At 42.8% G+C, this 24,975-nt stretch overlaps 1 protein-coding gene across 1 annotated transcript in view; it reads left to right on the top strand.

Moving 5' to 3' along the window:
* Positions 1–24,975, top strand: part of ctnna1 (catenin (cadherin-associated protein), alpha 1) — a 213,982-nt gene that overhangs the window by 17,888 nt on the left and 171,119 nt on the right. The window contains exons 4-5 of the mRNA XM_084331643.1: positions 12,103–12,269; positions 16,244–16,363. Of these exons, the coding sequence (XP_084187769.1) occupies positions 12,103–12,269; positions 16,244–16,363 (287 nt within the window). The remainder of the gene's footprint in view (positions 1–12,102; positions 12,270–16,243; positions 16,364–24,975) is intronic.

Genomic DNA, 24,975 nt, shown 5'->3' with positions numbered 1-24,975 from the left:
TTAGAGGATGACTTTGCAGCATGAATATTGTTTGGGATTCGGCAAGCACGCATTAGTTATTGAAAGTGAAACACGGATTCGAAGTTTACCCTCTGGTCGTGCGCCGTTCACTCGGTGTCGCGGGCAGGGGTGGTTACCCCTAACCCCCCCGACCCTTTCTTATTATTATTACTATAAAGTTACTACTTTATAATAAAGGCATTCGTTTTGTGGCATTAACATTATATAGTTATACGTTCAATAACATCAGCGTATTTACCGGACAATAGCAAGGCAAGCAATACTCTATTCATATCTCAGTTCCTTTCTTTGCTCAGAGCGTGCTGAGTTGTCCCATTCTGCGGTCTGTTAATAAAGTTTTCAATCAGACAAGTGTATAGAACGAAGGGCTTTTATTATAACATTCGTTGCAGACAGTAAAATCATTATGTCTCGTTTAGTACTCCTTAGGAGCGATCGTAGTCCTCTCCGGCGGAGAGTTAAAGCTAACGTTATTAGCCGTGTTGTGATGATCTGACATTCAGGAAGTAAAAACCTAATACGCGCTTGCCGATTAGTGGTAACACACTGCATGACGCTACAACGTGTGACGCGTCTCTCTTCTGACCAATCAGTGGTCTGCAATGTTTCACGTGACTTTTCTGGTACCCAATAGGGTCGCTTGGAACCTCGATAGATGAGTAGGGTATATCTGCAGAGCCGCAAGCCCAACGAGAGGAGGGTAATTTATTATTATTATTATAAAAAACAGCGGTGACGCGGTATTCAGCCTACTCTGCGGTGGCCGTGATGTAACAGCGATACCGCGGTAATGCGGTAATCGCGGCAGCTCTAGTATGGGTAGGCCGTTTGCCAAACTGTACCTGGCTGTTTTACCGGTGTTGTATTTCCAGTACACACATACACTCGTGTTAGTAGGAGGAGCTGAGACAATAGAGGGAGGGGTTACCCTGGCGTACACTTTAATATTTCATGTGAGACACAACAGATGGAGTTGAGGCTATGCTGTACTTTCTTGTCAGCATGTGGTTTTGGACTAACCGTAGCTATTTAGTCAAATGCAAAAAGAGTGGACGCGATTGAGTGAATGTCTGTTCGCCTCCGTTCATTTCGATGCGACTCAATTGCAGATCAAATTTGAATTAGCAATTGCATGTCTTATTTCTAGCCTAAAATGTTGACATTTGAGGTGATGGGTTGTCACATTCCCCATAGGCTCATTCTCTGGAGACGGGATTTTAATGAGTTTCAAAGCCTTCTTGATGACGAGATGAAAGCATGCATAAGGATCGTTAAATACGTGACCTGCAAACATTTCACTTGCTTAGTTCATACAATCGAATTGTAACTAAGATATTTGCTGGAAAAACGCTTGTGTACAGATCACTAGGTTTATCGGTTTATAATTTGCTGCATTTCATGTTGCGGAGCTGTTAACATCAACATGGGGTGACACCATTGAAAGTGGAAAAAGGTAAACGAAGCGAGAGCATAGATTTTGGCATGGTACGGCAGGGTAGTGGGAATGAGCCATAATATGTGACAAAGATAAAGCCAGGTAGCTATCCAGCATCACCACAGTATATGTAAACATAGCAACAGGCTTATGAAAGTTGGCAGCACCTTTCACTTTAGAAAAGTAACATACGATAAAACTCTAATTAGCCCAGGCTTTTAACCACTGAACTCAACAGGCCTATATTTGCGACAGGCCTGGGACATGCCTTTTAATTCCTGTTGCACAATACCCTTGCTCGGAAAAGATGGGAAATACTACAATTTTTTATTTAAACCAGTATGAATATTACTTGTATAAAACCGACATACCAATTACAAATCATTAATTTGATTTAGCTCTAAGCCACCACGCTAGTAAATGTAGAGAGAAATGAGACTTTGTTTTCAGTTGCCTCTTGCTGTCCAGTTCAGCACTGGACAGCGCTCAGCCCCCACACACGCACAGGAGCTAAGTTAACAATATACTCGTTATCACCATACATAACGCTTATATTGAAACACGTTGACATTAGGGCCGTTCTTTCAACCTAAAAGTGCACTTTCTTCAACCTCGAACCTAAATTCCTTAGCGACCCGTGTTACCAACGTAAACAAATTGTACAGTGCGCATATTCGAGACACAGATATGAAACGAGTCATACAGAACAAATAATGTATAACGGAGACTGAAATTAGACCAATGTGACTCACAAACTCACGACAGTAGTACACAACTACACATACAGACGCACACAATTTTATTTGCATTGATTAACTGATAATCAAAACCCAGCTTAAGCCGTTAAACCCCTGTAGTGAATCACCGAAGCCAATACGCACACGCAGTCGAACTGGAACGGTTTACCAAACATACACTCCCGGCATTCATAACTTGTACGTTCATCTTCCATACGCTTAACCATAACATAACTTACTTACCCAAACAACGTGTCCCCGGGTTCACATTCATGCACGAATCCATTTCAAAACGTTAGAAAAACGATACCCGAATCCACAATCATCCAATGTCTGGAAGTGGACCCATGGTCCATTCCAACTTAATAAATGGACGGCCACCGGTCCATAACCGCATTCTATAGAAGAATAAGTCTTTATTTGTCGTGCAGATTAACACACACATGCGAGATGGAAGACTCACAGGAACATGCGCGTGGCTCTGCTGAGCTCTGACTGAGAGGGGAAAGACAGACTGCCCTGCCCTGCCCTCTGCTGGCACGTGCTGTGCACTACAAGCAACACATCTGTGATTTGGCGCACAGTCTGTGACGTCACGGTATTGAAAATCATACCGACGGGATTTCGAAATACCCTGGTATACCGTAATACCGCCATACCGCCCAAGCCTAACTCACACACTAGTTGTCATTTACTTTGACTTGTAATACTTCCATCCCTCACCACACAGTCTGTCCCCTTTACCATCAGGTTGTACTTTTTTCTGTGTGCTGCCATGATGATCAGCAAATGTAACTGACATTTGAATACAAGGACAAAAAAGTTAAATCTGCTTTGCAGCATCAATGGCAACCAGATAAACCATGTATACCCAGCTTCTAATTGAGACCAGCCTTTATTTGTCAAAACGTGTAGCCACACCCGGCCAGTTATTTTACTTTTATAAAAAGTTTATTTATTTGTATCTCGAAGCTTCGAATTAAAATCGAATCTTGACCCCGAAGCTTCGAATTCAAAAAAAATAAAAATCGAAGGTCAGCCCTACTAATGAGCCCCACTTGGTTTGAAAGATCTACTAATAACCGAGCTAGCCTACCTACCCCTGTCCTAAACTAGCGTAGTCTTATACCGTACTTTTCGGACTATAAGCCGCGGCTTTTTTCCCCATTTTTCGACCCTGCGGCTTATATAACGGTGCGGCTTATATGTGACTCAACGTGACCAAACTCGAAAATGTAAACATCTAAATATTGCTTTTTTGACTGCATTGAAATGTTATTTATCTGTTCCCTTATTTGCTAAACTTAATACAACTTGTAAATGAGTTAATGCTTGTTATTTGTCCGACAGTATTGTGTCCCAATGCTAATTACATATGGTAATTAAACATTAAAACACCTGCGGCTTATAGTCCAGTGCGGCTTATATATGTACACATCATTCAATTTAGCTGCTGCGGCTTATAGTCAGGTGCGGCTTATAGTGCGAAAAGTACGGTATACGCTATACGCTTTTAAAGTGACCAACGTCATGCTACTGTAAATGAAGAGTACTCTTGTGGTTTGGTTTCCAATGCAATGCTAGATTAATGTTGATACCAATTCCCCAAGCTCTTTTTTTTTTTTTTTTTTTTTTTTTGGAAAACAACAAAAGTCCATCCAATTACTTGGCCCTGGGGTGTCCAACCAACCACCTCCAGATGATAACGTGGCCAGACCTCAGAATCGTTTGAAATTAATAATATAATTATGAAATCTGTAAAGGGCAGACATGCGTGATTCAACAGGACTGAGATGCTACTGCAGGAAGTGCATGCTACCTCAGTCACTGAGGGAATGAGAAAAAGGTCAAGTCAAGTGTTCCTTTATTAAAACCCTTGGGGAAATACAGGTGTCGTAGCACGGGGAGTGGGGAGGGGTTAATAATGGTAATGGAATGAATTCAATCAGTTAGTGATAATAGTAAGTATACATGGTGGTACACAATGTAGTAGCACACTGCCAGGGTCCGTGCAGTGTTAAGAGTCAGACGGTCCTAACAGTTCTCAAGTTCTCCAGCCGTTAGCTCTCCAACTCTTGGCAGCAGCCCATACCCACCGCCTTGGAGCCCGGTGGCTACTGGCATGAAGGACTGGCCGAAGCGGGTGGTTCACAGCCAATTGACCATGTCGTAAAGGCGCAACCAACCATGTGATATTTGGGCCGATTGCATACAGGGGCAGGTCTGAACAGCTGCAAACAACGGTGAACTGCCGCCTTGAATTGGTGCTGGAAGGCTGCGCACACTGCAACAAAATAACTGTTTGAAAAACGCAAACAGTTCTACTTTGCCGTGATACTTCCTGCTTAGAGAGGAATTACCACACATGTTAGTGAACAGCTTGTGCATACCCTTTTGCCAGTCCCTTGACTACCAGAATTACGATGTTTCTATTTTCTGCTGTTTCCAAGGAAATTACAAAGGAGAGCATAACACCTCCGTAAAGGGACGGGGGAGGAAAGTGTACAGATGTCATTGATGATCTCAGATGTATTTAAATGGCTCTATCCACCGGCCTGGTGGGACTTAACTGACACACATTCAATTTCAAATTTAATTTCATGCCTCCTACGACTCAGGAGTCAGGGAGCCAACCGTCAAATCGGCATCCAGTGAAAACATCATTTAGCCATAGCCTCATCCCATATCCCCACCTGCCCAGGTCCCATTTGTTCCCCTCTGACCCGATATCAGGTTATCCTTTTCACAGTCCTAGGCCACCGAGCGTAGCGGCAGTGACTCGAGGCTGGCTGTTATCACACGTTTGAAGTGATATCTTTGTCGCTGTGTCTGTTTCTTTCCCAGACATTCAGCGTTTGAGATGTGCAGTGCATGTCTGCGCTCTGGGGTTAAGTTTGGAGGTAGACAAGGTGTCAGGAGATGGACAGTACTTTGTTCCCTGCCCGGGAATGTCACAGTGGCTTTGGTATGCTGTCATTGGGCAGGAATCCAGTGACTGTTGTTAGCTGGTGCCGAGGCCTCGCTGTCCGTTATGCCACGCTGCTCAGCCGAGCGTGCCTAGACTGATAATGCTGCCATTGAGTAGGACTAAACCCTCCCCTGGATTCAGAAGGCATTTTCCAGCCAGCTACGGCTTACCAGCTGTTTAAATGGGAGAGAAAGAGAAGAGAAAAAAAGGCTGATATAATTGTTTGGGGAGGACTATGCCTGCGTATTAAAGCTGCATGTTAAATGCTGTTTGTATGGGTTTTCTCCTGAATGGATTTCGATTTTATTAGGTTTCCCGCGCCTGTCGACATCTTTTCCCTGATTATCATGATATCTCATTTATTTTTAGATTTATTTTTAACTTTGGGCACCAGTAGGCAAACTAGGCATTTTGCCTAGGAGAGGTACTCGGAATGCTAATGGCGTCTTCCTCTCATTCATTTCCCCCACTCTATTTTGACAGTTGTATCTAGCTCTTGTCCTCTTATTTTCTCTGTATCCATGTTGTCCTGCTGCTTGTGTGCCCTCTTTCCTCCTCTCCCATCATCCACATCCTTCGGTGACCTCACCACCCGGCCCATTGTGGGAGAATCCTTTTAGGGTTGGCCTAAAACACTGGTCCTTTGGCGGACCAATTTTTTTTTGTGCAACCACCTAACAATAACATTCTACATCAGTAACAATAACCACAAACTGAGGAAAGAAATTATGAAATTGTCCATTTCCCTTTGCTAGAACAATAACATTACATACCAATACAGTTCAATAGACAGACTGTGCTTTTTCAAAGATGGTGAGAAATGATAATTGCGTGTCAATTAAGGTCCGTGCTGGTCTGTCTATTATGAAATGACAATTGCACGTCATTGGAATTCAGGTTATTTTCTAACTGGCGGGTCTTAAGGTACCGAAATGTGGCATCAAATCGATCTAACGTGAATCGGTACTCTGTAGTACCGATGTAATTCGGTCGGTACTCTGTAGTACCGATGTAATTCGGTCGGTACTCTGTAGTACCGATGTAATTCGGTCGGTACTCTGTAGTACCGATGTAATTCAGTCGGTACTCTGTAGTACCGATGTAATTCAGTCGGTACTCTGTTGTACCGATGTAATTCGGTCGATACCCTTAAAAGTACTCTGGGTTCCGTACACAACCCTAGACTTGACGCCAACATTTTTAAAGCATCTACCTCCAATAATGTCTCAGCTGAGTAACAATGTCCTCTCCCAGCAAATTACCTTTTTGCTATAGGTTTCTAACCAGAAAATGTAGCAACCATCCCCAGAGGAGCGTCCTGCAAGGCGTTAGTCATCCTTACTCATCTCACTTTCCTGTACATCAGTGTAACCTCACAGATTTACTGGGCAGAACAAGCAGCTTCCTCGTCTTTGGCCGCGGCAGACAGTGATAAATAAGACTGTAATGGCCTAATAGGACACATGAATGACACATTTCAAAGTTGTAAATCCAGTGTTCCCTTTCAAGAAAGCTGTCTGGGTGTTTACTCTGTTTCATATTGTGAGGCTACAAACCTAATTTGTGTGCTCAGTGAACTGTGTAGGCCTGTCCACTATAGGACAAAGAGTGGTGCTGGACAAACCAGACAGCGAGGCTTTGTCATGGATTTGACCTCTTTTCGGAAGGGTGTGTGTGGATGGGTGGGTGCCTCGGTGGGTGCATTGCTAGAAGCAGTAGTCACTGGGTGTTGGAAATAGAAAAAATGTATGCAGCATAGTATCGCAATAGTATTGACATAAAAACAATAACTATGTTTTATATTTAATATTTCTATATATTAATGATTTAATATTTGTATATGATTTAATATCTTAATATTTAATCATATTTGTAACAATTATTTTTATATTTTCTTGACTGCTTGACAATCTCATTTTGCTGCAATAAATTTGTGAGCAGACCTGAAAACCTAATGTTATTAGAAGCAGCAGATTTATATATATTTGTATTGCAGATGTTGAAATGGTTTGGGGAATTTGCAGTTGGAAAAATTATTTGCAATATAATGCAAAATCGTAACTATCATAATTATTATGACTCGTATTATGATATGTCATCGTGGGGCCTCTGGTGAATTCCACCCCTAGTCGGAAGTGTGTGCGCGATTTCTTATATATATATGTGACACGCTGACCCCATCCAGGCAGGGGGAATGCGTCAGATTTCCCCTTTCCCTCGCTTCTCAAACGAAGACTTTCTAATGCAATTAACTTGAAGCCTGCAACCAACTGTGGCTGCTCACGGGCATTATGAGTCCCCGCACTGGGTCGAGAGTGGCCCACGCTCGGGAGGAGGAATATGAAGATAAAGGAGGACACAGCGTTTCTTTGGTAATGTAGTTGTGGCAGACTCCCAGGCCTGACAGATTAGCTGTAGCATGGCAGACTCCCAGGCCTGACAGATTAGCTGTAGCATGGCTAAGTTTGCGTGTTGCGTCTCGCCGGGGAACCGAGTGTCACTACTAGAAATAATTTATGGCGTTTGCAGATGGATGGATGGAAGGAGTTTTTAGTTGGTTTATAGATGACACGAGGGAAAACTGGTTATGGTGCAGGTATGTTGATGTGTGAATATGAACCCTCCGACGTGGAACCAAATGCAAGGATTTAGCCCCGTGTTGTAGGGGGACACCCGTCAGAAAGGTGGTCATGACTGGTCACTGTTGGATCGTAGAACAGGTGTAGGGCATGGAGTATACTTTATATTATCAAGGTCGTCATCTACGCCGGGCCCTCACGTCTGATGGTACAGTTCTGAGTAAAACACTCTTCTTCACTACTTGCTCGACCCACTGAGTGCAACACCTACTGTCGGAGTGCAGCTCGATCACCGTGAAGGGAACCATCGCAGCACTCCACCAGCAGTCGTGTCGCTGCACTAAGGTGTTCGTGGACACAGTCCTGTCAGACATTTCTCTCCCCCTCTGTTTATTACTGGCGAGACATTTCACACTAACCTTAAAGGAATAAGCCAAAATGATCAGACAAGAAGATGGACACCAATTTCCCCCTCTGTGTGTTAAGTAGAAAGCTATCCGCCCGCAAGCTAGTCTATCTTAGCTTAAATGAGTGGAAGCAGATACGGACCAGCTAGCCTAGCTGTTGGCCAAAAACACCTATTGCAGAGTTCTAAGCTAGGCTGGTCGTTTGTATCCACTTCATTTAATTTGCGTTAGGCTAGCTTGCAGCCCGATAACTTTCTATTGAACACACAGAGATGAAATTGGTATCTATCTTCTTGTCTGACTCTGGAGAAGGCGGTAAGTGCATTTCCCATAATGTTGGCGTGTTCCTTTAACCTGTCTAAACTCATGAAGAAGTTGGGATGTGATATGACACAGCTTTGTCTGTTTCCTTCTGGTTTCCCTACTTGGAGGACACCTCACAAAGTTTGCAGACATGCAGCATTAGGGATGGGAATCGAGAATCGAATCGATTGGGAACCGGTTCCTAATTGTCAGATTCCTGGAATCGCATGCCTCCGTGACTATGCCATGATGTTTTTCCGACAGTTGCGCATTTAAAAACAATAACGTTAGCGCCACGCATGCAGCCATAGCGGACTCTTTGATTCCTTGACTAGGAAAACCTAAAGGGCTCGATATTGTTATTTATACAGGTAGGTTATTGCTAACAAATTCTCTTTTGCAATAACGACCAGTTCAATAGATCAAATAGTTCTCAAATACATTATTACACATAAGTGTATAGTTAATTTATTTTTTACAGTTTTTGTATTTTTCTGACATGGGGGCTCAACAATAAATGATAAATGACGATCAGAAATGTCAAGTTGCATGTTGTTACGCTAATCAGCTTAGTTCTGTTGCATTTCCAATTTATTTATTGAAATGATAAATGTATCAGAAAGCGATAAGGGAATCGATAAAGAATCGGATCGATAAGCAGAATCGATAATGGAATCCTATCGATAAAATCTTATCAATTCCCATCCCTATGCAGCATTGATTGTTTTGTTGCTCATCAAGACTAGTGTAGAGTAAGATTGTGGTTTATTTAGCTAACATTTTCAGGTTAATGTTGTCTGGTTCTACCTGTGGTGCTGCTCAACTGTATTTATTTATTCAAATTCAAAATGGTACTAAGGCTGGACAATATGGCCAACATATATCACCATATTTCTCTTACTTTTTAAGGTGTAACAGTATTTGACAGCACTTCGTCTTCCAGTCCAAATTACAATGATTTTTGTCATGGTGCAATAATTCCATTTAAAATGGTCTATTTACTTTTACTTTTTTCAATACTCGCTGCAAGAACATTTCTTTTATGAACAGTATCTTTTTTTACATTGGGTCCATTGCATGGATCCACGATGGTATACCTTCATATTTGGTCTACCTCCAGTCCAAGTTGGTTCCTGAAAGTGTAGAGAAACAGGAGCTGGACAGTTTTAATTAGCACGGCCACTTGGTACTGAACAAGGTTCTCTTAAAACGTCTTACATTTTATATCAGGATTTTAGGCCATAAAAAGTCTTAAATATGATTTTCATAGGTCTTAAAATTAACTGTATTAGGAAGTTACTTCTATGTTGTGGTAACTTTTGTATCACGTTTAAATGTGTTTACTTTAGGGGTGGAAATGTCCAGGCTGCAAAGTAAGCAGTATGGTAATAGTCTCATCAGTTCCCCCCCCAACAATTCACATGGAATGACTTTTTTTATTTTTACCTACTTTTTCTCCTCCTTTTTCTGTGATTGCTCCTTTTTCTCCCTCCCCTGTCCTGGTCGTTGCTCGCGTGTGCCCCCCACTGGCCGGTCGTAGGGAGGATAGAAGCCCATCACATGTCCCCTCTGATGCATGTGGAGGCAGCCTAGGGCTGACCTTCAAAGCTTTTTTTGGCAATCGAAGCTTCGGGGCCGAGCTTCGATTTTAATTCGAAGCTTCGAAAAAATAAAATAATAAAATAAATAAATAATTAATTATAATATTATTTTCTTATTTTTTTATCTTATGTTGTGGGACTTGTACAGCACTTTGGTAAACTTTGTTGTTTTTAAATGTGCTCTATAAATAAAGTGGATTGGATTAATTAATTAAGTAGCCTCTTTCGTGACTGACGTAGCCAGTGCTGCCTGGGTGCAGTGGGGCTGCTCTCACAGCCAACGACATGACATTACATAATTATGTTGCAACCTTCGTCTATCAAGCAAACAATTATATAAATATTTATATGTAGTTGATGGAGACAAAGGCAGAATTCGACTTAATTAAGCACGTTTTATTAAGACATATTTTTATATGGGTCGGGACACTTTAAAAAAGCAGCACAATGAACACATCTGTCCCACATAGTCTTAAATAACAAACGGCATTGCTTCGCTTCTTCGTCGACATGTCTGCTGCACATGTCCTTGTTGTTTTCAACACAGATAATCTCCACGTGCTTGTTGTAGAGAGGTGGAGTCGATGCTCCGCTTACTTTCGTTTCATTGGAATGGAGGCGGGAAGGCGCCGCTTACTTTCGTTTCATTGGAATGGAGGCGCAAGATTTTTTGGAGGGGGGAAACTAAATCACTTTTTTTTAAATAAACTTCGATATTTTTTTTAATGTTCGAAGCTCGTGCCATCGAACGAAGCTTCGAAGTATTTAAGACAGCCCTAAGGCCAGTCACTTCTTTTCACCTGCCAGCGCGAACTCTCATTTGGCGAGGTGTAACGTGTGGGAGGCTCACACTGCCCCCGCCATTTTCCTGTCTTTGCTGTGCAGGCGCCCTGACCGACCTGTAGGAGTCGCTGTTTACAATGACTAGACTACCACCCATCGACTCCCCTCCCACTCACTCTGCCAATTGCCAATTGAGTCAGTATGACGGCCGGTCCAAGCCGGAGGCAACGCTGACAGCCGGATTCGAGACCGGTGTCTCTTGCGTTGGTGACGAGCGCAATGTCAGCTGCGCCACCCAGCCGCACTTATGGAATTACTTCTTTCAGTCATTTTCCTTAATACATTTTTTGCAGGTATAGCTATATGTAGAAACCGGTATTACATTGTATTCAAAGTGGTCTTAAAAAGCTCTTTAAAGTTTTACATTTTACTTGCTGAAGTATTGGTTTTTCTGACATCTCTAATTATTTGGTGTCAAAGTTCACTGTTCACATGTTTTGTTCTTTTGTTTTAGTTTCTTTAAAAGGTTGAGAATCGCTGGTGGACTGCTATCTATCTTCGGTTCACATAAAATGCCACACCTCATTACAAGAGAACTTTATTATCAATTTGGGAAAATATTGTAGTGGAAGATCAGGCTTCACACAATGTGCTCTGAAGATGTAAAGTAATGTAAATGTGATATATATATATATATATATATATATATATATATATATATACAGTGCAGCTGTTGCTGTTCATAAAGAATTTTCATTAATTTGTCAGTTTATTTAATTGAACCCCCCTCCCTGTATTCTTTGACTGGCTTGTTGTAACCAGTTGCTTTATTCGGTTAGGTGTGTTTTAAACACAGGCTAATTGTGTAGAACCACAAATTGGCAAGAGCAACCAGAGATCGCCGCCAAACTGTCTCCTCAGTGAGAACTCAGCCAGTCCCAGGAATACTGCTGGATACATTTAAATGATATGTTTAACAAGCAAATGACAGTGAAAATGTATGAATATTTGGTGCAGAGCCAGGCAAGCAACAATCACCATTCTTCTACCAAACTATTTTTAATAATCACTCAGTCCTGTCTTCCAACACTGCTTCTACCAAACTAATGTTTTAATAGAGAATCAAGCCTGTCCTCCAACACTGCAGTTAATATGGTAATTATAAGGCCCCCTTGAATTTCCCCAAGGGGATTGATGAAGGAACACTTGACTTGTAACACATGTGATGTTTCTGACCTGTGAATTGGGACATCTTCTCTCTGTCTCAGGTGACTCAATGAAGTTGGCTTCTGCAGAGTTCGCGGAGGACCCCTGCTCCTCTGTGAAGAGGGGCAACATGGTCCGTGCCGCCAGGGCCCTCCTCTCAGCCGTCACTCATCTGCTGGTGCTGGCGGACATGTCGGATGTGTACAAGCTGTTGCTGCAGCTCAAACTGGTGAGGGAGATGTCCTGCTCTGTGAACGGGCCTTAGAGGTGCTATTCTCTTGTTAAAATAAGTGTTAAATAGCTCTTCATTCCAACAGCCATCACTGATGTTTTCTACAGAACATTTTTTTTCTGGTATCCCGTTCCCATTTTTATTCAAATCAGGAGAGAGAACCCTAGCTATTTTCTTTACTTATTTAGAGAAATCTTGCCAAGCCAGATGTGCTTACTGCACTGGCAGATTATTTTACTTGTTTCAAGCACATATTAGCTTACAACTAGGGCTGTCAGTTTATCGCGTTAATTAGATTAATTAATTACACAGCCAATTATGAAAATGAACTCAAAATTAATAAAAAAGAAAATAAAATTTCTTTAACCCATTCCGTGCCAATCACTATGATAGTCTGGTTTAACTCGCCATCGCTTGCGTGCCAATCACGAGTATAGTCGGGTTTTAATCGTTATTTCTTTTATTAGCGATATCTATTCATTTTCATCCATCCAACCTGACGTTATCATTGGGAATGGGTCTGAGCTCGCAAAAGGGCAAATACGCCACCTATCGTCTCCCGGATGGTATTGCACATCATTGGATTGGATTGGCTGGGGATGTGCATCAGAAAAAAAACTCCGGTCTGGGTTTCCCTTCTCGGGCATGCAGTATCGTGTTACCACATTGACTGGGGAGGCTGGGAGCAGCGTGGATTATGTGTTTTGGACTATAACGTTGGATCAATGGACGCAATCGATATTTGGAATGGCGATCAGGAATTGGATTAATCTTTTTGCAGAACATCTGAGGTAAGGACTCTATGTTACCAGTCTTGGGTTAATCAGATGTTCCTTTCACCTCCATCGGAGCGTGTGTGTGTGCATGCCATTAGCGCGGAGCAAGACACGGATAAGCGATTTTCAGCCCGCTTCTCTAGCGTGCATAAGGAGTCAGGACACATATACTATCGATAATCTAGCGTTTATTTGAAAACGATTCATAAATCAGCCGGAAAATTACGACGTGTTTTGTGTATTCCACTAAAGGGCTATTATCGTGTCTTTCTCTGGATTTATTTTATAAAATTTCTTTATAAATGTCATTCATTCCATAAGAATGTAGAATAAACATTTACAAACCTTTTTTTTAAATGGTCCATTTGCATGTTCTTGGTATCTGATTCTAGGGACATCTATGGATCTCAGGGAATGTATTCCCAGTGTCAGAAATACTGTGTCTGTTACTAGGCTTCAGTAAATTGTAATGAACCAAATGAGAATATCAATTAAATTCTTTTTTTATTGAATTATTTTTGACTGTGAATAACACCATGCTAAAATTGACCAGACCTGACAAATCTAAGCAAATGAATAAAGGGAAGATGATTAAACAGAATGTTTTGTAGATACAGTAATGAATTCTGCCATCCGGACACATGCAATTTGAAATATGATTATAGAATATAAAATATCAGGCCTAAAATGGTTATGCGATAAAAATGTGATTAACACATAGGGTGCCACGCCCCTTCCGGGAAGTGCATCTGGCCTTGCCGTCCATTAACTCCATGTAAACGCTCACATTGTTTGTAGAGCTAAACCTATATTTTATATTATAGCTATGGATCTAATAACACTGTCGATTGTCAGTGAGTTGCTTCTGGTCAACATGCAAAAAATTGATAATTTTTTCATCCGTACATTTCCGTTTTATACCGTTTTGAATATGAATATAGTTTGGGTGATTCTTAGTAATCCCAGGAAAAATACGCGATAATAGCGTTCTAATGGAGTGCAGTAGCTGCCACAAGGCGTTAGGCGGCGGTATTGACCGTCTGCAATCTCAGACACACTCAGAACAGCATGCACAAGGTGCCCTGCTGAATTATGAATGGCAATAGCGAATAAAAGAAATACCATGAGAAAAACGTAGATCTATGTTTTCGGCACTCAACCGTCGGGCCACAGAAACGTAGATCTACGTGAACGGCACCCAAAGTGTTAATTACAAATCCTGTAATTAATTAGATATATTTTTTTTATCGCCTGGCAGCACTACTTACAACTATTATTAGCTTTTTTATTTCTTGTTTTTTTTATTACCATTATTTGCAGTGCATGTAGTTCTCTCTCCTGATTGGATAAAGTGGGATGTGGATAAAACGGGACGCCAGAAAATGTGTTTTGTGTTTACTGTAGAGTGGAGGGACTGAGAGGCCATGTTACTGACCAAACACTCTCAGTGATGGCTGTCGGAATGTAGAGCTATTATTTTAACATGTAGACTACTTATTTTAACAAAAGAAAACACTTGCAGCGCCTTTTAAACCTTGAAGTTCTTCTTACCACGACCCTCAACTAATCAAGTCGCATGGATTCAGTTCTATTTATATTACCCCAAGAGCAAATTCTTTCTTCTAATTGTTGAACATGTTTGTAAATGGAAAAGGTTGTCCTCGCTATTGAGAACAATCACCTCGCTCTTCCTCTCAAGTTTAGCTTTGCACGTTGACTTTACAAGGCGACCTTGAACAGGGAAGTTATGTGGTCCATGAGCCAACAGAAAATGGCCTTTGCTGTTCGCCAGAGTTTTGGCGTAACTCTTTATCGCAGTGAGTAACATGTTGTTGATGCAATCGCACGGCCACAGATAGTGAGGTCATTATGTGAACTGTATCACCAGAAAATACAAGCCTGTCAAGAAAGGGTCAGAATGATTGTGTACTGCTCAAGTTTTGATAACATCCAGCTCGCTGACCATATAGAGAAACCAGAGTCGAAAACTAGAAAGCGTTGGGCTACTCCCCCATACTTGAGGTTTCCAAACGTCCACAAATATGCCTGGTATTATAGGGCCCTCCCTGCCATCCAGTTATTTTTTAAACGTTCGCACACAGGCTCAGCTCCTCACATGAAGCACTCTTTCACTTTGCCTCCTTATCTTATCAGAATGCTGTTTATAGCCGCAGACTTCATTATCTTCATGTCCCACTGTTCCCCGTCAGTCAGTCAGTAGAGCAAGAACACTGATGCCACAGGGAACCAAATTGGCAAATGTCCAGATGGACTTGAGTTGTTTGAGATGAGCTGAGAAAGTGTTGAGTGTGTAGCTGCTCCCTCTGTTGTTTAACAGAGATAGTGTGTGAATGTTGAATTCTCCACGGTGACATTGAATACGGCTGGACACGTTTTGGCTTAATTGACTAGCCCTAAAGGCAATTATTCCTCATGTTCCTATCTTGCTGAAGGAATTTAGCTGCTGGTCTGACATGAATTTTGACAACATTGTTAATAAAATATGTTTCGTGATCCTCTAAATGGTTGAAATACAGGATGGTGTTGCAGTAACGTCATGCTTCCTGGTGGCTGGTTCCACACATGTTATGTTCTGCTGTGCAGGCTGTGCGTTTTATGGCACATTTTAGGGATCCTGCATTCAATCAAATTCGTTGTCCAAAATTAAGTCTGACGTATGAACTAGGACCGTTGAACTAAAACATCCGCACTGTATTGCTCCACTCGCATGCATCACGCTCTGCTTTTTAAGATAAGATGTTCCTTTATTGATCCCCTTGGGGAAATTCAGGCGTTATAGCAGCATGGGGGATGGGAGGTACACGTATGGGCAGGGTAATGGAAGAAAGACATAAATATATAGGCAATAAAATGAAATCAGAATTTAGTAATATGAGACAAATAAACGGTCTAAACAATATAATTTAAAATCTGAATATAAAAATACGAGATCCATCTACCATGGCTGTGTAAACAGTATGCATGGTGTGACTGGACGTATTCTATAATACGTATGTGCACAGCCACAATCTATGTGGCCAAATAAATGACGTGTCAGGCCATTAATGATTTTGTAATCAAGAGAAATACTATCTGTATTTTATTACCCGTTGCCAGATTTATTTGTAGCAACCCAACGCAATGTCACACAGACCCACTGCAAATGAACATGTTTCCTTCTTCTTACCCACTCAGGTGGAGGAAAACCTGGTGAAAGTGCGCAACGCGGGAACGGAGCAGGACCTGGGGATGCAATACAAGGCCCTGAAGCCAGAGGTGGACAAGCTCAACATCATGGCTGCCAAGAGACAGCAGGTAAACGTACAGTCCATCCATAAGGGAGGCGGAGACTGAGCCGTGACAGGTTGGGCGGACGAGGAGAGTTGTGGTTTAGATGCTGGGGCTTTGTTAAGAGGAGCGCTGGGATGCGTAGCCGGGGTTTTACCTGAATAGGTGTTATCTGGTAGCTTACGTGATGTGCATCACAGAGGAATGCACTATTCAACCCACGGAGTGAGCGAGAGAGAGCGGGGAGGTAGGGGGGATCGTGTCCCATGCTTTCACTAGAAGATTAGATGCTATAAGCATGAACAATCTCCTTATTACCAGTCGGGGAGAGGGGGGGGGCGTGAGGGCAGGAAGGGCAGTATACGGTCTGGATGCTGCACGGGTGACAAAACCCATTACCTTGAGATGAGAATTGGTTCCTGTTTTTCCCTACTATGGTGTAAAGCAGTCGTCAACAGTGAAGTGCATTTCGTGATGAATTTTCCAGGTGACATAACTGAGTAATGGGAGGAGCGTCACTTTGTGGTACAGATACAGCAGAAATGCAGCCTCACAATGCTAATTATTGAGGAGATAAGAGGCGCCGTGAGCGGCTTTGTTCTACAGTTTCCTCTTACAAGCAAATTACCAGACCGTGAAACCAAGATTAAGGATTGGTAGGCTGTAGGATGAGCGAGACGCCAAGAGACGGCGACTGCTACGTACACAGAACGGGAAGAGGATATTCTTTTCTCCGTAATTTTTTTAATAAGGATATCAACCATGCTGATGAAGAAGAAGATTACTTTATTGTCATTGTACACGAGGCAATTTAAATTTGTCGCATATCCCTCCACATAACACACAGTCCTCATATCCCTCCTAGTTACACATACACACAGTCCTCATATTCCGCCTAGTTACACATAACACACAGTCCTCATATCCCTTCTAGTTTCATACACACAGTCCTCATATCCCTTCTAGTTTCATATACACACAGTCCTCATATCCCTTCTAGTTTCATATACACACAGTCCTCATATCCCTTCTAGTTACACATACACACAGTCCTCATATCCCTTCTAGTTACACATACACACAGTCCTCATATCCCGCCTAGTTACACATACACACAGTCCACATATCCCTTCTAGTTACACATACACACAGTCCTCATATCCCTTCTAGTTACACATACACACAGTCCTCATATCCCGCCTAGTTACACATACACACAGTCCTCATACTCCTCCTAGTTACACATACACACAGTCCTCATATCCCTCGTAGTTACACATACACACAGTCCTCATATCCCTTCTAATTACATATACACACAGTCCTCATATCCCTCCTAGTTACACATAACACAGTCCTCATCCTTTCTAGTTTCATATACACACAGTCCTCATATCCCTCCTAGTTACACATAACATACACGTTTCAAGTTTCTTTAATAGTTGTCATACAGAAGTCATACAGTCCTCATATCCCTCGTTACACATACACACAGTCCTCATACCCCTTCTAGTTTCATATACACACAGTCCTCATATCCCTTCTAGTTTCATATACACACAGTCCTCATCCCTTCTAGTTTCATATACACACAGTCCTCATATCCCTTCTAGTTACATATTATACACAGTCCCCCACACATGCATTTTATCAGAGGTGAGAGTGCATGGTCGCCCACAGTGCAGCACCTCTGGAGCAGTTTTTTGTGTTCAGTGTCTTGCTCAAGGACACTTAAGCAGAGATGGTGGACACCGTAGATGTAATACCAGCCACCCTTCATTCACCAGCTCAGAGCTGGAATACACCCTCCTGTTGGGGACGCGTCTATGCCAAATACAACGCAGTTCGGTTTCCGGTTTCCTCTGATTGGCCACTAAGCCCACGTGACCGCACGCTAGCACGCCCCCCTTATCGCCCACTGCCGCGCTGTGAAGCGGAAGAGCCAGCGGGGCGACGCGAGGCGGTGGTTTCTCCCCGGCTCCAGCTCCAGCAGCAGCGGCCGTCTTCTCTCCAAGGCGGCTCGTTCTTATTAATCCCCCATTGTTCAGGTCGACATGGTCGCACAAACACCCGTTGGAGGAGTAGTGGGGGAGAAGAAGAGGAATATTTTTAAATAGCAAGAATTATCGACTGGCAACTCTGTGCTCGTCAGACATGTTAATGTCATGTATATTGTGTATGTCATAAATGTCGATATGAATTGAAAATGGGGGACCCTGATGTAAACAAGACAAACTTCTTTCTCTGGTCTGCATCCCCTTAACAATTGTGTGTATTGCGCCGTACTGTTTTGTACCCATTCTGCAATCTGTTAAATAAAGTTTTCATTCATTCATTTATTTCTCCCCCACTACTCCTCCAACGGGTGTTTGTGCGACCATGTCGACCTGAACAATGGGGGATTAATAAGAACGAGCCGCCTCGGAGAGAAGACGGCCGCTGCTGCTGGAGCTGGACCGAGTCAGCGGCGCACGGAGCCGGGGAGAAACCACCGCCTCGCGTCGCCCCGCTGGCTCTTCCGCTTCACAGCGCGGCAGTGGGCGATAAGGGGGGCGTGCTAGCGCGCGGTCACGTGGGCTTAGTGGCCAATCAGAGGAACCCGGAAACCGAACTGCGTTGTATTTGGCATAGACGCGTTGGGGACGGGGATCGAACTAGTGACCTTTCGGTTACTGGCTGGCCTCTTTAGTGCGCAAGCTACCTCTAGGTCAGGGGTGCCCAACCATTTTTGAACCAAGATCTACTTTTTAATTTACCACCTAGCCGAGAGCTACCAGCCAAAATTGTATATTGTAAGCCGTCATTTAAGGCTTTATAAAAGCAGCATAATGAATACAAATCTGTCAGTGCCGAGTCCGACCTCATCTTAAATAACAAACAGCATTGCTTGTTGTAGTTAACAAGGAGAGGCAGAGTTGATTTTGCAAAAAAAAAAAAAAAAAAAAAAAAAATATTATAATCTAATTTTATTAATCAAGATCTACTTGAAATCAGCCCGCAATCTACCCATCGATCGCGATCGACTGGTTGGGCACCACTGCTCTAGGTGGTGCGTGACATGAAAAGGCTAATGGCGTTATTTTACTAATAAATATATAACTAATATACATTATTTCAAATGGGGATTTTCACTGTGTAAATCATGAAATTCAAGAAACGTTTTAATAAAAAACGTACGTTTTAATAATAATAATAAACAATGTCTCGGGCGAGGTGCGCTTCGTCTGTGCTGATGCGCTCCGCTCTGCCTGGAGTCTGTCTCCTCAGGTCTCCTATATGCAGGCTTAAAAGCGGGCCGATGACAGTAGCGAGCGCAAGCCAGTGCGCGAGCCAGTGCATTAATAACTTCCTGCCAAAAGCGCGGGACCAGCGCGGGATTGTGGCACTTACAACATGCAGAGCTGGCTAAAAACAGGGAAACTGTCAGGTGAATCTAAAGTCAATAAAAGTAATGAAAGAGGACAGGAGGAATTGGAGGCGAGAGCACCGTTAGAGTGGAGACGGAGAGTGATGATGACAGCTGGAGCACAGACACAACAGCCCGGCCCTCCACCAAGAAAACAGGGTAATAATGACAACGATTATGATATGTGTGTAGTGTTCTGATAACGACTATTGGTGAAGCGATGTCGAGATTCATTTGGTTTGGCAGCGAGAGCTAGATTTGCGAGAAGCATGCAGCCGCAGAGCAGACAATTGTGCGCGCACAGTGCAATACTCCAATTCAGCCATTGGCAATTCAGCTGTTGGGTGGGGCGCGCTGCTGAGCTTCCCCAGACCGGGATGAGAGCGCTGCTGGCTCTGCAGTTGCATACTATTGGTATGTGCTTCGTTGGGACTGGGAGGCGGAGATATAATAGTCATCACGCAACGTTTATATTTCACGATAATGTTGCCGTCTCTCTCTGCCAAATTTCTCAGTTATTCGCTTGATATAATTAATACAAATGTCGAATATAACTGAATTCGTTAGCTCATAAAAATTTGATTATAACACACTGCTGTTTATTAATGTCGGCCGACTGCCCACAGACACCTATTTGATTTAAAGTCAGCAGCAGCACGGAGTCTCTGGACTTATTTATTATTTTTAATGTTTGCATTCGGGGGTGCGCGAGCTAGGTCGGCAGGTGACAGGGGGTGCACGGCCAAAAAAGTTTGGGAACCGCTGCTCTAGGCCATCCTGCCATCAAAGACATTGAACACGTTCTATTCGGGCACAAGCGGGAGAGGAAGCTGTCCGTGCGCTCATGGAGGAGAGGGAAGGTTGCCAGCTGTCCTACATAATAAGCAAAGTGTTGTTTTCCTTCTGAGTCAACACTGAGCAGCACCATGTGTTCTGCAGGCACTACTTGAGTGAGAATAACAGTATTATGGCACAGGCACAGTAAGCGTGTGAAATTCACTACGGCGTTGAATTTACCGCTTGCGTACTGCACGGCTGGAGCTCTCCAGTTGTTGTCTGTTGTAGCAGCGACGCCAGGCACACTGGTGTGATCACGTTGCGAGGGCCTTGCCCATGCTTGCAGTAAAACAGGAATGGAGTCCAGGCAGGCTTTCCCTAGGATTTTCAAACAAGATGGCGCTGAGTCGCAACTAGAGGGTGGTCCGGAGGGGGGCTGTTCCCACCCCTCCGGGAGGCAAAATAATTGGCCATAAAGAATGCCGTTTTCTGTCATTTGCTGCAACTTAAAAACATAATTTCAATAAAATGGCGAACACAAGGTTAAGTTCCAAATAAGTTGTTTATTTAAGTACTGTGTATAATGGTTGTACAATAGTTTAACGTTGGACACGAGAACACACGCATACACGCATGCACACACACACTCACACTCACACACAGAGGACCGAGCAATCACAATGCTGCATCTGTTTTTAAGCTGGCCCCAAGCTTTCACGGCAAAAAATACTAAAACATAAAAAAGAAAACGCATGGTGGCGCTGCTCTATTTTCCCCAGATGCTTATTCTGTGTCCAGAATTGCATTGCAGCTGTACTGGGAGAAAGCGAGGAACAGGTATGTTTACAAAGTTGGGTGTTCCACCACTGCACTTTGAAAACACATTTCTTCAACAACAAATAAAGTAAACTTTACCATAGCATAGAATTGCAGGTTTTCAAGATGGTACATTTCTATACGACAATGTGTACGGTGGTTATCTGATTTGTTGATTATTTTATCTACCAAATGCGTAGACGATGTCAACAACAGATGCTAGTAACGTCCCATCAGAGTTTCCGTTATCAATACGGCCGATGTGATGTAGGCAGCATACAATAGACCCACCCGTATTCACACGGACGAGATGATATTCTCCTGCGATTCGCTCGCACAATTGTTCCTGGTATAGCCGGTAGAATCTTCACGGGCTGCACACACGCGTCACGCACGCAGACCTTAGTGTGGCCCCGGTGCTGGGTTCCGTACAGACCAGGAGCCTTGATGCTCGCCCAGTCTCTCAGCCAGATCCTTTTATCGCTCCATGTCTCTGACGCACTGTTGCTGCCTTATGCAGAAATCATAACTGGTTTAATCATACATTGTTACTAGAGAGCAAAGGGTTGTAAAAAATAAAAATAAAAAAAAGCATCTCTCTCCCTCCTTTTCTGGCGTGTCTGCTGTGTGTGTGTTTGTGTGTGCATCACTTGTTAGCTGTAATTCTGTAGAAAAATTGTCTCTTCAAGTCAGAAGGAAAATCCTTGTCTTGACAGTATGACGGATCATTTGAAGGCATAGCAGTTGAATTGCTAAAAGTGTGTCACATGGTTTTCATGCCTCTTGTGTGGCTGTGACCAGAGGCGTTATCTTGCCATGTTGTCTGTCCGCCTGTATGTACGTTTTCTCGTGAAGGTGATGTGTTGGGAACGCCTTGGGGGGATCTCTTAAAATTTGCCACAAACTTGCACTTGGACTCGAGGATAAACTGAAAAGATTTTGGTGGTTCGATGTCACTGACCTCGCGTCCGTCCCATTATCTTGGTACGCGATGTCTCAGGAACGCAAAATAGTATGAATTTAGTTTACACATTATTATTAATATTATATTATTATATATATATTAATATAAAAATATTGACAAATTCTATGTTGGCATTATTATAATTAGCCAGGCTATGATGAGACTTAGTGACGAATGAGTGCAACATTTAGTGTGAAGTTGATTGGATGAACGGTTCTCGAGAAAGCTGCAAGCAGCGATACTGGGGGCCAAGCAAACAGCCAGTTCCGAACAGGCACGCCAAGTGTACTGCACTGGTTTAATATAACTATAGATATACTAAGCCTGATGAAACGCATGACGACACTGGTTTAATATAACTAGATACTGAGCACACAATGAAGATGAAGACATCTACTGGTCCTGCCTGATGATGAAGACTGGCTGCTGCTCAGGCAGATTTATGGCTATTGGAGATTTAGGGCTTCTAGGGGCCTAAATACAAGCTTAAGAAACCCTGCCAACTCAAATATTGAATATAGAGAGAATGAAAATGTATATTACATTGTGTCCCAGCTCTGGAAGAGCTTGCGCTTGTTCAATTATGTATATGACGTTGTTGTGCCAAGTTTCGGCCTGACAGCCCAGTTCATTGCAGTTGACAGCATATGTTAGGCAGGCAAAAATGGCCCAAAAATATTCTGGATGTCCTGAAGTCATTTAAGAACCTTTGGAAATTATTGTTCTAATCAACATATATCCAGAAATAATTTATATGTAGCAGAGTAATGAATTCTTATAACAGAAATGTATGGTTATGGTACGTAGACTCATGTCCTGAACATAGATGACGTGTTGTATATGTTATGGTACGTAGACTCATGTCCTGAACCTAGAGGACGTGTTGTATATGTTATGGTACGTAGACACATGTCCTGAACCTAGAGGACGTGTTGTATATGTTATGGTATGTACTATGTAGACTCATGTCCTGAACCTAGAGGACGTGTTGTATATGTTATGGTATGTAGACTCATGTCCTGAACCTAGAGGACGTGTTGTATATGTTATGGTACGTAGACTCATGTCCTGAACCTAGAGGACGTGTTGTATATGTTATGGTACGTAGACACATGTCCTGAACCTAGAGGACGTGTTGTATTTGTTATGGTACGTAGACTCATGTCCTGAACCTAGAGGACGTGTTGTATATGTTATGGTACGTAGACTCATGTCCTGAACCTAGAGGACTTGTTGTATATGTTATGGTATGTAGACTCATGTCCTGAACCTAGAGGACGTGTTGTATATGTTATGGTATGTAGACTCATGTCCTGAACCTAGAGGACGTGTTGTATATGTTATGGTATGTAGACGCATGTCCTGAAGCTAGAGGACGTGTTGTATATGTTATGGTATGTAGACTCATGTCCTGAACCTAGAGGACGTGTTGTATATGTTATGGTACGTAGACTCATGTCCTGGATGTGTTGTATATGTTATGGTATGTAGACTCATGTCCTGAACCTAGAGGACGTGTTGTATATGTTATGGTACGTAGTAGGGTTGCACGATTCTTGCTCAAATGTGAATTGTGATTTTTCTTTAAGAATTGAGATCACGAGGCGGTTAGGTGGCCGAGCGGAGATTGCGTTCGTCACCATCCCCGGAGCTGTGAGCTGGATTCGCCTGTTCGAATCCAGCTCACAGCTCCGGGGTTGTCACCAGCTTGGCTGGCCGTCTGCACTAATACAATTGGCTGTATTAGAGGGTGGGAGAAGCTGGCGGGGTGGGTCCGGGTCGTTGTAAACAGCGACTCCTACAGTTCGGTCGGGGCGCCTGCTAAGCGCGGATAGGACTCGAGGGGGATAGTGTGGTCCTCCCACACGCTACGCCCTCTCGATGAGAATCCGCGCTGCCAGGTGAAAAGAAGCGGTGATTGGCTGGACGTGTGTCGGAGGAAGCACGTGGTAGCCTCCACTCTCCCAGATGATCTGACTGTGGGGGGTAAGTGCGCAGCGACCAGGAAGGGACTGGGAATTGGCACACGACTAACATTGGGATGGGAGAAAATCGGAGGAAAATGGAGGGGGAAAAAAGACCAAAAAAAAAAAAAAAAAATTGAGATCACGATTCTCTCACACGATTCTTATTTTTTTAATAAAATCATTTATTGCGCTCTTTCTTAAACAGACAACATAACATATATCAAAGTGCTTGACTTAAACTTAAGTATCTTGTAACATACAAAATAACAAGTCAGAGTTGTCATCATTTAAAAAAGTTAAGTAAAAAAAGACAAAAAGGCGTCACAATTTAGAAATGAGATTGCATAGGTCTATGAATCGAGATCGCGATTTTTTTCTGATTAATTGTGCAGCCTTAGTACGTAGACACATGTCCTGAACCTAGTGTTGTATGTTATGGTAAATGTGGGGAAATGGCAGATCTGTATGTTAACCGACCGTGGCTAACCTGGCATGGAGTTTGTAGTTGAGCCTTATTAACAGATTATTAACAGATTATTATCTCTGCCAGGTGGAAGCCTGGAGCAGGTCATGTGTTTGGTCGCATGCAAATAGATTATCAATGGTAAATTGACTGTGTAACTTGAGGACCAGGGGAGTGCAGTGGAAAATTTGTTGACATTTGCCAAAATGGTGGCTCTGTAACAACAAACTATGTTTTATATCTCGA

Source organism: Notolepis coatsorum (genome assembly GCF_963971535.1).
Source record: "Notolepis coatsorum genome assembly, chromosome: 16".
NCBI classification, from domain to species: Eukaryota; Metazoa; Chordata; class Actinopteri; order Aulopiformes; family Paralepididae; genus Notolepis; species Notolepis coatsorum.
Note: the sequence above shows the minus strand (reverse complement) of the source record. Positions and strands in the feature narration are given on the sequence as shown.